This window comes from Rhododendron vialii, chromosome 7a, assembly GCF_030253575.1.
Source record: "Rhododendron vialii isolate Sample 1 chromosome 7a, ASM3025357v1".
Lineage (NCBI taxonomy): Eukaryota > Viridiplantae > Streptophyta > Magnoliopsida > Ericales > Ericaceae > Rhododendron > Rhododendron vialii.
The window spans coordinates 33,769,353-33,781,438 of record NC_080563.1 but is presented as its reverse complement, the minus strand read 5'-3'; the positions used below and the strand labels follow the sequence as shown (position 1 = coordinate 33,781,438).

The following is a 12,086-nucleotide window of genomic DNA, read 5'->3' as shown; positions in this document are numbered from 1 at the left end:
TTTTGGACAATTGAAGTTTCCTTTCACAAATATGCCTTTGGTAGCATTATAAAAGAGAAGAGAGTTCGACTGGGATCACATCTTTTAGACCACGGGCGGCTGGAAAAAGAGAAGAAGAAAAACTTCAGTTGTTTTTTTGACCAGATAAGTTAGGGTTGAGGATGAAACCTTATGTTTTGTAGTAAGTATTTGCAGACTCTTTATTTGGGACAGAGGTTGATTTTAGCTTAAAAAATTAATAAATACAAAAAAAAAATTGAATAAAAAAAGTCATTTTGACTTATTAAGCCAAAACCACTCAAAGTATCTGATTCCAACTTCATTCCAGTGAACTAAACATACCTAATTGTGAAAGTAACTAACAAAACTGAACAACATACGTAGTAGATATGTATTTTCTTTTTCTTTTTTATTCTTTTTTAAAAGGGAAATGATTTCTACACTCTCATTTTTTATTATGGCATTCTTTTTCTTATCTTTTAGTGAGAAAAATATACAAAAAAAACTTTACTAAAAGACAAGAAATAGAGTCTCATAGTAAAGAAAAGAAGTGAAAATCATTTTCCTTTCCAAAATCATGGCAAAGGATTACACTTTCTATTTTTTTGATCCGCGATTACACTTTCTATCATTGTGTTAAAATGCTACTACTACTATAAAGAAGGAATAAATTACACATCCCCCCTTGTAGTTTGACTTAAAGTTCACTATGTGGCCTTTCATTTCCATTTGAACACACTCGACCCAAGACTGGAAGTTGTGTTCAAATATAGACCTTCCATCATTTGGTTTCTAGTCTATTATTTCATTAGAGGCCATGATTGGGCAAAAATCGGATGGTTAAGTTTGGTTAGAACAATGGGGACCATATATAGTGAAGTACGAATCAAACCACAGGGGTTATAAAAAGATAAAATTAAGAAAAAGAGGGAAAAATATGTAGTAAACACAATTTTCTCTCTCTAAGTTCCATCGGGTGCTGGTGTGGATCTATTTGGGGTGGTGTCGGAGGTGGAGGGGCTGAGAAGTAGCAGTGGAGGAGAAGGGGTTGCAAAGTTAATGCGGTTGTGGTGGTGCAGCAGCAGCCAAATTTGAGTATTCTGTGTTTGGTGGTGGCTGGTGGTTGTGGTGGGGTTGCTTGTGGTGGGGAGGTCGGGCAGTTCTTAAGGGTACAGGGGCTCATTCCCCAAGTTCCGATAACCGTGATAACAGCGGTCCGTCTCACTCTAGATGGCTGCGTGGATGGTGGAGTAGGGTTGTTTTAAGCTGGCCTATGTTGTCTATGGGTTAGTTTCCGACTTAGCCTATGTTGTCTATGGACTATGCCTTTCAGTTTTTAGACTAAAATTTTGGCATCTTGAACTTCTTGTTGTATTTGGGTTTTGGATTCTTGTGGGCTATATTTACCCCTATTTAGACCATTTAGGTGATCTGAGCTTGCCCATTGGGGGTTCTCTTCGTTGGCTTCTTGCCAACAAGAGCTTGTTTTGTAATTCTTTTTCTTATCAATAAAATTTTTGCTTCGCCGTTCAAAAAAAAAAAGAAAAAGAGGAAAACTTGCCAGAAATAATATCAACTGACATCTCACAGATATACAAAGAGATGAGCAATATCAACCAATCAAAACTAATACTCCACCACGACAGTTCTCTACAGCTTTCAGAACAAGAACCATCAAGAATACAACTGAATGCACCAATAATGGCACTGAAACACCGATACCATGAACACCTCAAAGAACACCCGATTCCAAACTTCCCAAAGAGAAAATGGGAAAGAAAAAATGAATCAGATGGCCATTGTAAGGCATCAGTTCCAAGAAAACGAGGAAATATATGTCGTCTATCATCGTATTTCACTTTCCAATTCCCAGTTCTTTACTGATATCTCTTGTAAGGCTAAATTGCAAGGTGTTGTGCCATGGGAACAGAGTTCGGGTAACCGGAAGCTTCCTTCGAAGATCCTGCAAAACAATCTCAGTTAGAAAAGAGGTCTAAAACAAGGATGGACTTAGATGTCTAGATATTGACATCCAGCTTCAAATCTACAACTGATAATTTGCAAAAATTAGGAAATAACTAGTTCAAGCATGGTAACCTAATGAGACAAGTAGATATGTAGATGTAGTACAGACAAGGGGTTCATTAGCATGGTGGAAGCACAAGCAATAAAGTTATTATTTGGTGTCTTTCATGCATTTTCAATTACTGAACGCCAATAAATTAGATATTGTTTAGCACATTTGATCACATGGAACTCGTTACAAAGATTAGTGCACAGGTTGGATTGCAAATCACAAGGGGCCCATAACAATAAATGAAGATCAAATAACCTTATGAACACTAATTTCACAAGAATGCGGGACAAGGCAATAAGGCAAAATGCACGAGCTAGGTGTTGTGTGCACACTCATAAGCGTAACTTCTTGCCCAACAATGACAAAAGAGACATGCTCAATGTATTAGAAGAATCAGGACAATCTTCTTTGCCCAACATGCCATATATAACAGAGATGGGGCCCCTAGAAGTCTAGAAATGGGACAGGCCGTGTACATATCCCAACCATGCAATGACAGATGTATCATTCATCGATAGCTAAGCTAATTTGTTTCCCTTATTAATGACAGTTCTGAAGCAAACTTTCCACAGACTTCAGTCTAGAGATTACCTTGAATGTGGTATCTGGCAAATTTGAGTAGGATGCCTGCCAATATGTAACTGTCAGTACAGGTCTTCTAGAACATACAGGTATTTGGTGATCAAACAAACATATAGAGTACCTGAAGAGAAGCAAGGTACTCTGTCTCGTGATGGCGAATAATGTTGGTCAAAGAAACGGCTAAGTCATCAGGAGACTGAAACAAGTATAAAATTATCAAAAAGCCAGACAACACAGATTAAAAAGAAAGGGAAAAATAAAACTTAAAAGTTAGAGAAAATACTTTTGAACACTACTGAGATCGCTAGAGGGACTCAAGAGGAAAAGGACAGAAAAATATTCCTTACTTTTTACTTATTTCGACTTTTTTTTGGTACACTTTAATCAGAATTATTGGTAGACAGAATACAAAAAGAAGGAAGATAACATACAGAATCCATCACCCACCTGTGTGAGGGGAAATTAATTGAAACTGCTAGATGTGCCTTAATGAAACTAGTGAGCTAATGATACAACTGCCTGACAGATCTGAAAGTCAGTTCGACCAATGTGGTTGTTCAGTGACATGCTTACTAACATCGTCATGATGTTTACAGCATACAGGAGTATGAACAAGGGGAATCCCGAATCACATGACATTGAGCAGCTATGGAAATACACATAATGGCAAGTGGCAAGTGGCAACCCATAACTTAGCAAGCCACAATATTAGAAAAGGAACAAGAAAAAGATCACGTGTGTGTTAGTTTCCAACAACCACCTGGAACAACGTTGAATCCTGGAATTCATGTTTCGCATCTAACTGGACATTTCCCTCTTCAAAGTAGTGGGCACCTACCTGAATGAAAGGGAAATAACAAGTGAATCAATCTTGTTTAAATTAAACCATGCATGTAGGTTCGCTCCTTAGCTAGGCATAGTACAAAAAGAGGTCTTATAATTCAACACTAAAACACATGCTATGCATTACTGCATTCAATGAACTGCAAATATACCTGCATTCTGCCTCTCACTTCCACTATCTGTACGTCATCTTTAAACTCCACATTCCATATGGAGCGCCAGCTTCCATTGCTACATAACATTATGCGGAAACAAAAATACAACAGTTGAACATCTGTCAAAAGACCAAAACAATTCCATCTTCAAGGGAAACAGAACGTAGGAATACAAGGTCAGGCAAGTAGTAGTAAATATCATCACATACTGAGTCGACCAAATTCAGTTGAATGCAGCTAGTACTTATTATACTGCTATTATTGAACTTCAGTAATTTTTCCAACACAAAGCAATAGTGCACTGAAAGCATTAGCAAATAAATTCCAATAATGCAAGGCATAAAAGCAGCAAAGCATAGTTTGGGCCCAAGTATATGCTTTATATGCAAATGATGATCAATTCGACAAGTAAATAGTAATTTGCAACCAAACTTGGTCTAGAACTAGCAAATGCAGACAAGGATCATCTACGTCAATAAGCATATTAGGAAGAGTAAGACGAGGAAAAGAAGATTAGAGAAGTCTCTCTCCGTGAAAATCCATCGGAGAAAGAGGAGAGCAAATAGAAAAAACATCGGGTCATATTACATAAAACCTTACGTTTGTTGTAACTGCATCACAAGTTTGTGCAGCTACTTGAACCCGTCTCTAGCCATTTCCCAGGACATGCAAACTTATATCTACGTTCCGTGCTACTTACCAATCTAAAGTTTGTCTGATGGGCCTTTATTACCATCCACTTTGTTGACAAAACCAAACCAAATTTGTTCAGCAAATATTTTTCTAAATTTTTGAAGAACAGCCTCATAGCAATCTTCAATCAGTTAGTAATGTCTTGCATGCAGTCAAGAATAATACTGCAGTTCAATCCCTTAATTGACCAATAAATGTGTGTTAATGCCAACAAATCATTTAAGACTCGATTAAATGAAGCAAAACCTCAAAGCAATTATCACAAAAGGCTAAGATGTGGAACAACTAACAGTTGGAGATTAATAAAGCAAAAAGAGTAAGGAATAGGAAGTGAAGCCAATTCACTCACCAGAAATTCTGCGGGCTATGTCGAGCAGCTGAAATTACAACAACAAGCTCAAAATCAGATCCTGGTTCTTCCACATCTTTTCCTCTGGCACAGTAAACTGAACATACACCTTTTGGATAAGCTTCACCAACATATTTCATAATTTCAGCATCTAGCGCACATCTGACACAATCACAAAACCAAATAGTACGAAAAGGAATGTTATCTACAAGCATCACGGTCAACCGAACCATCATTGAACATAATGATTTCTGTTCATGAAAAAGATAAGGCAAAAAACCAAGACAAGTTTGCCACGACAACACCAACCAAGTGCCCCATGTTTAAAACATCTCAATCATCCACTAATAAAACTATCTTAGCTCAGCCTTTGTGAGACTCTTATCAACGATAGTCGATAGAATGGAAAGACACTAGTACATATAGAGTGCGCTTCCACTTATGTTCGCCTCTTTGTACACGGAAATGAATAGTTATTACTCATTTTAGTAAATTAGGCTGCTGATTTTGCCACTCCCTTTAATGTTAACGCCACTCCCCTGCAAGTGTATTTTTGGTGCAAAAATACACTTGCAGGGGAGTGGCATTAACAAAAAAGGGAGTGGCAAAATCATTTCCCGTTTCTTTATATTGTTGCTGTTCATTAGTCCATAAACTGGTAAGCCCAAAAGCAAATGCATATGATACAGTGCACATAACAGACTCACAAACTCTGATAGATATAGCCCTGTCTCTAGTCTTACAAGTGAAATTTATGCATGTTCACAAAGCGGTCCTGGTGGCCTTTCCAACCTTTAGCAGGCCCAAGACAAACCAGACTTTAATGCAGTAGACCATCTGAAGACTGATTTCTCCATAAATTTTCAGGCCCTAATGTCTTTCCAGTTTCTATAGTTCCAATTCCAAATCTTTGATATTGGGATACAGTATTATCAACATTTTGCCCTCGATAAGAAATAAAGGTCATTAGCTCATGGCAAAGTCATGATAATTATGAGCATAATATATAATTACATGTTAAGACACAGTAGTAAAATACAGTACATAAATCCAAGCAGTAAGTACCAGACATCTCACGGAGAAATCCATTATTACTAGAAAGAATATGATTAAATACCACAAAAACCTATGTTAAAAGTGTTCAAAGTTGAGATATGATTGGCATAACCTTATATGGGTGTTTTTGCAAGGGAAAATAAAATACCATATTCTGATACAAGAATATTGACAAATTCACAATGCATACCGATAATCCTCAACATAGGGGGATGGCAGTTCTTCATCAGTCGCTGGTCTCACTTCTGTACAAACCTGAGCCAATTTAGCATTACCTCGCGTAAATTAAGGAGGAACAGATAAATACTGATCAAACAAAGAAATGGACAAAAAAAGGAGCTGCTACAGTCTACACACAGTGAGCTATAACAACTTTCAAACAACGTGAAGATTGTGCAATGCTGATGCATGATCAAGGCGTCCCTAGCTATACCAGGATCTGAATTCAAAAGTAGCACACGGAGTCCAACTTTGGTTTGCAAGATGATTTAGGTCTAAATCCGAGAACCTTTGCTGCGGTAGTGCTAAATATACCATGAAATTTGCACGACTTAGTGTTTTCCGAAAATTAGGCTGCATAGATGTTCAAAGGAGCGGACCTTGTGATGATTATTGATTAATCATTTTCGAAACTTGATTTAACGTAAAACACAGAATACTACTTGCTAATGCTTCCGTGAGGTAAGAAGTGGTAAAAGTCAACGGGAATGGTGGTAAATATCACAAGTGAAAGAGTGAGGCAGACGGAAAACAAGGGAACAGTGGCAAAGTGTCTATCTGCCCTTGTAATCTCCCTCTTCAAACCTATCCTTATCAAGAATCTAACATCAGTATTTTTCTCTAAGAGCCACAAATTCTCTCTTTGAAAGGTATCTCCATTCCGTTGAATGGCCTCTGGTGGTTTCTCACTCTTGGTTCTTTACCCTCTTCAAATCATAGGCCATTGGGTCTGCCTTGGGACCCCAGAGAACCTACTAACTCCAAGTCTAGAAATATTCCATTGTATCACCTGCATGGATGATCCCTTTCTTAATGGTCCAGCAGTGACAATTGCCATCCACCTGGTGTTCCCGTGATGATTACCCTGGCGGTTATTGTAAGCCCTTGCTCTTTAGCCACCAAACCACGAGAGCCCCAGCGTTCCCCAGAGAGGATGTATTGCCAATACCAAAACCAAGCCTCAAGGGATCCCTTGGGTCATACCAGTTTACCAAAGCGAAGCTCAATGTCCAGGTTAAGGTCTCAACCTATATATGGCACCATCTTGCCCAGGTTCGAGAAAGTTGTATTCTCCTATCCTTGACATAGGGGTGTGCCAAGGGAATTGATCACTCTTTTGTGAATACTTGGACCCTCGTAGGTTGCCCGCACGCAGCATAACCCCTCTCCCATGGTCCAGCACTTATCCAAGACACATTACTCTGCTCTCGCAAGGACAAATCTAGAGGAATCATCCCTCCTTGGTTCAAGGAGACAATCCCACAGCACTCACATGTCTGCAGCTCTCTTGCACATCGGCAACACTGATGGTTCTACAGGTATTTATAGATCCTGGGCAACTAATAACCGTCGCGGCTATACAATGCCAGCATGCTTGGCGCCAATCTATATGAAACATATTTAATCTCACCTCGGCCACATGATATAGAATCACAAGTCCAAGTGTCGCGATCTCGCTAAGCCATATATCTGGATCTCTTTGTTCCAACAAATAGATATGTGCCCTCTAAGTGCAAAACGTGTGCAATTCCTCAAAACATTAACGAAAGAAGCACGCTTTTTGATGGGTATCTAACCTGTGTCAAAGCATCCAATGACGAGTATCGAAGTCTTATACCAATCTACAATGGGGACACCGGACGAATGCACTAAAATGTTTTTGTTTGATTCAATGAATGAATTTCACAAGAGAATTATGAAATATAGACGTAACCACAGAGAAGGATTCAAACTCCGGTGTTGGGATGCTTGGTTCAACATTAGAAATATAGTCGTAACCACAGAGAGGGATTCAAACTCCAGTGTTGGGATGCTTGGTTCAACACTAGAAAGATGACAATCTGATCCTCTATTGGAACCATATAGGAACAAGAAAATTTTCTTCCCTTTCATTTTCTCAAATAAGCTTATTCCAAAAGATTCCCCCGCCATATAGGAACAAGAAAAGATTCTCCCTTTTCATTTTCACAAAATAGTTTATTCTTAAAGATACCCCCTCGCTCAATCAACTCCAACTCTGGCTCCTCTCTCTCTCTTACCCACCCAGACTCTATCTTTCTTAATCATCAGTGCTTGAACTTTTTCTAAAACAGGTGCTTCAAGGAAAAAGAATAAGAAACCGAAGGGCAAACTTCTCTCTGGCTCATTACTTGTGTGTACTTATGGGTACTTTCTTATAGTTCTTATCTTCTATTATTATTATCATCTGCATTTCAATTTACTCACCAACTTATTACCAGGCCAAGAAGGTCTAAAATTCTGAATTGGTGCCTGGATATCAGAAACCTCTCTCTTTAAGAGTCCATAAACCTAAATTAGTTTGTCCATTTATTGTAAATATAAACTTAACATTGGTAAGTGTGTTTATTTTTTCCAGGATTGTAGGATTTAAGTTTCAAATGTCACCATATTGTTATATTATGGATATATATACACACACACTCACATAAATGTAGTTGACACTACCTGCCAAACATGAATACAACACTTAGTAAGTGTTTGTGCAAAATACTCCAGAAGTGGTGACCTCAAAGTAGAGCAATGAAATGACTTACTTGCTTGACATGGTCAACTCTAGCGACTTGGGCAGTCCTAGGCTCAATATATTCGTTCTCATCTATCTCACCAAAGGACGTAATTAGAACCTGCAAACAACACATGAGAGAGAGTTAGTTAGTTAGTTAGTTAGTTTAGCAGTTAACACTTAAAAGGCATCATTTTTCTACTTATTACAAGTGGTAGAAGAATACTAGTCTCTGAACAACAGCAAACGGGACATGACATAAGCCCACAGTCATACAAAGCCCAACTGAAAACCAATTAAGAGAAATCCTATGGAAGTGTACGAGGGTGGCCAAATTGAGCTAGCCCCAGGTCAGTTACTCACAATGCAATGCAACATTGTACACTCTTAAGGGTATGTTTGGTTCGATGGAATGGAATTGGAATATCCTTTCCATTCCCAAGTTTGGTTGTGCTTAGGAATAGCCATTCTCATCCGCAATAGAATGGTGTGACAATAGTAATTTTTGGAGTGGCAAACTGGCAATAGTAATTTTGTTGTGGCAATAGTAATTTTCGGAGTGGCAATAATAATTTTCAGTGTGGCAATAGTGAATCTTGGAGTAACACTAATAATTTTGGTGTGGTAAAGAAATGGAATGACAATTCCTTAGTTTTATTAGTGGAATGAAAAATTTTTACTAAGGTGAATAGTGATTCCATTTGGAATGATCATACCATTAAATATTTAATGGTGAACCAGACATGGGAATAAGTATTCCATGGAATGACCATTTCATTCCAACGTTGATTCTATCGAACCAAACATATCCTAAATGTAAATAGAAGTTGATGTGCGTGTGTTGCAAAAAGCTTAAAGAACTAATACTTGTATAATATCAAAAAAAAAAAAAATGCATTGAAAGCGATGAATCGGAACTAAAAAGAAAAGCGGATAATGAAAGAATTATTACATCTTCACTCTTGCCGGGCAGTTTGAGAGATATCAAGTGAGACTTGTTGTGCAAAGGAAATGCCTCCGAGGCCGCCGCGTTGTACACATTGTCGTCATCCAAAACCGATCTAATATCTGGTCAAAATTAAACCCCAAAATACAGCAATAGTTCAAAACAAATGAAAATCAATCCAGAAGCAAACAATTTCTTAGAGAGAGAGAGAGAAATGGTGACGATCGGAACAAAAAGGTACAATGCAGGTATAATTCACAGCAGTCCAGAGAGAGAGAGAGGGACCTTTGGCTACGTATTGTATTTCGCCGGCAGGGGCGTTGAGGAGGAACCATTTGGCGATCTCTTTCTTCTGCTTCTCGCTAAGCTCTGCCTCCTCTTGATTTCCGTCTTCCTCCGCCACTCGCCCACGAGAATTATTATACATCTCTCTCTCTCTCTCTCTCTCTCTCTCTCTCTCTCTCTCTCTCTCTCTCTCTCTCTCTCTCTCTCTCCAATACGTATAGGAGTAGTAGGTGTATATAGGGTGTGTGAAGGGTATGTTGGTTTTTTAGAGGGGGTTTGAAACAGGGGAGGAAGGTGGGGTAAAAGGGAATTGTGGGGTGGGGGGGGGGGGGGGGGGGAGGATTTGATTTGAAGTGGTGATCTGTAAAGGCCGGCTGAGGGCTCGCGGCCGGAGTGTGTGATTCGAAATGATTTTGATCGGTGGGGTGGGGACTTTCTTCTCTGTTTGTTTGTTTTTTGAGTTTGGAATCAATACAAAAACGGAAGGGTCAACAACTAGGAGTGCGTTCAGACGCGGACGGGAAATCTCTAGGACTGTTGTTCTGTCCGTCCATCTTGACGCCAATGGCTCGTATCAATAGGAGCTTGATATTGATTCGAGCAGTCCATTCTTTATATTCAAATCTGAGTTGTCTATCGCCGAGATAGATGGCCAAATCGGCCACCCTACAGCCCAGTCCTCCCACCGGTCTATTTCACTGCACCAACTACTGTAGTGCTCAATTTCACCGTCCATCTTGCCGATCAATGATTCTGGACTATCCAAAACACTTTTGGACGGCGAGATTGAGAACTATGAAACAAAGCGATGGGAGTAGACCTTTTGAATCCTTAATGAAAATTATTCTATGCCCTCGGGGCACCGTCACGTGGTGCTCCATCTCCACCACACAATGTGTGGCAGAAAAGGAGTTTGGAACACCATGTGGCCAGTCTCATTTTCCATCACACATTGACCCCTTTCGTTTTGAAATGTTGGATTTATAAGTAATGAGTGTAGTTTGAAATAAAGCAATAATTGAAAATAAGGGTAATAATTAAAAAAAGCTAAGAAAAAAAATGAGAATAATAATTTAAAAAAATAAAATAATAATTAGAATTCAAAATCCAAAACCTTTAAATCAACGGGTCATTATGATTTCCACTGCACATTTTGATTCGTCCATAATTTGTTTTGAACCCCCACATATATAACGTGCAGTGAAGAGGAGACCGTCGAGGCCCAGGAGCACTGCATAAGCCCAAAGAGTAGGCAGAAAAGAGGGGGTCGTTTTAGCGGCTTTCAAGTTTCTAGTGTTGGTTTAGTTACCTTAACCGTCGTCCCCTAGTTCTAGTCTCTGTGTCGAAAATAATCAAATCAAAAGGAACTAAAACAAAGTTGCATTTCCGTTTAGCATTCTCTTCTGAAGAAGTATAATTGGTTGGCTCATTGATAGTACAAAACTAGTTCTACAGAAAACATCTTCAAATAGTTTTAACAACGTATACGACTCACTGTATAAATAGTCAATAGTTGTGAGTTGTAACAGGCTTTTCGGGATTTTTTTCTTATTTTGTCCTTATTCAAAAAAATTCGCGTTGATTAATTTTGTGCCTACCTTTTATGCATTATTATAAATTATTACTTTTACCCAAAAAAATTCAAAAATATATTTAGTTGATTAGTTATATTTTAAGATTAGTGATCCACTTTAATGTTAATAATTGAGAGCATGTGGAAACCACGATGATCTAATCAACACCTTATAAAGTTATAACTGAATAAAAAACTTTTTTAACTTCTTTAGAAACCTCGCAACTCATGAGTTACTAAAATATATCCATCATTTTAAGATTTATATAATGTGCTTATCTTTGAGACCCGCGATATATAATACATTTTCCCACTTGGTAGAAGAAGTCTTTTGCGTGATTACGAGAAGAATTAAGGTTCGTGTTAGCTTTTGTTGTTAAAAAACACACATCTTAGTGGTGTTAGCTTTTGTTACTAAAAGAAAGCATCTTGGTGTTATTAGCTTTTGTTGCTTGTTGTTAGCAACAAAAGTTTTCGGCTTTTGGGTGAAAGTAAATTTTTTTTTACTTTTTCGATTCCTATTTTCGAGACGAATTAATAATTTACAAAAATCAAGTGCAAAACTAACAAACGTAAAAAGAAATTAAAAAGGGACAAAACCAAAAAAGAGTCCCAAAAAAACAAGAAACATCTTTTGAAAGAGCCCAGTATCAATAGAATTCACCTGTACACTCAACTAAAATGCATTCTATGGTGCGTTTTGTTAGGTAAGAAACTCTCCATACCTTACACTCATTATCCCACCTACAAATCATTTCAGATGTTATCCAATCCAGCTCATTCA

General features: G+C 38.2%; 1 protein-coding gene across 1 annotated transcript; it reads right to left on the bottom strand.

Moving 5' to 3' along the window:
* Positions 1-1,547: 1,547 nt before the first annotated feature.
* Positions 1,548-10,239, bottom strand: LOC131333857 (F-actin-capping protein subunit alpha). The gene is made up of 10 exons (XM_058368640.1): positions 9,730-10,239; positions 9,451-9,566; positions 8,530-8,619; positions 5,946-6,010; positions 4,700-4,861; positions 3,655-3,733; positions 3,420-3,497; positions 2,781-2,855; positions 2,669-2,704; positions 1,548-1,963 (listed from the first exon to the last, which is right to left on the bottom strand). The coding sequence occupies exons 1-10, from the start codon at positions 9,869-9,871 to the stop codon at positions 1,856-1,858; spliced, it is 951 nt and encodes a 316-aa protein (XP_058224623.1). The 5' UTR covers positions 9,872-10,239; the 3' UTR covers positions 1,548-1,855.
* Between the last annotated feature and the right edge of the window lie 1,847 nt (positions 10,240-12,086).

Coding starts and splice junctions, on each gene's coding strand:
- LOC131333857 (XM_058368640.1), bottom strand. CDS start 9,871: ATGTATAATAATTCTCGTGGGCGAGTGGCGGAGGAAGACGGAAATCAA. Junction 9,567..9,729: donor AATACAATACGTAGCCAAAG/GTCCCTCTCTCT, acceptor AATTTTGACCAG/ATATTAGATCGGTTTTGGAT. Junction 8,620..9,450: donor TGCCCGGCAAGAGTGAAGAT/GTAATAATTCTT, acceptor TGTTGTTTGCAG/GTTCTAATTACGTCCTTTGG.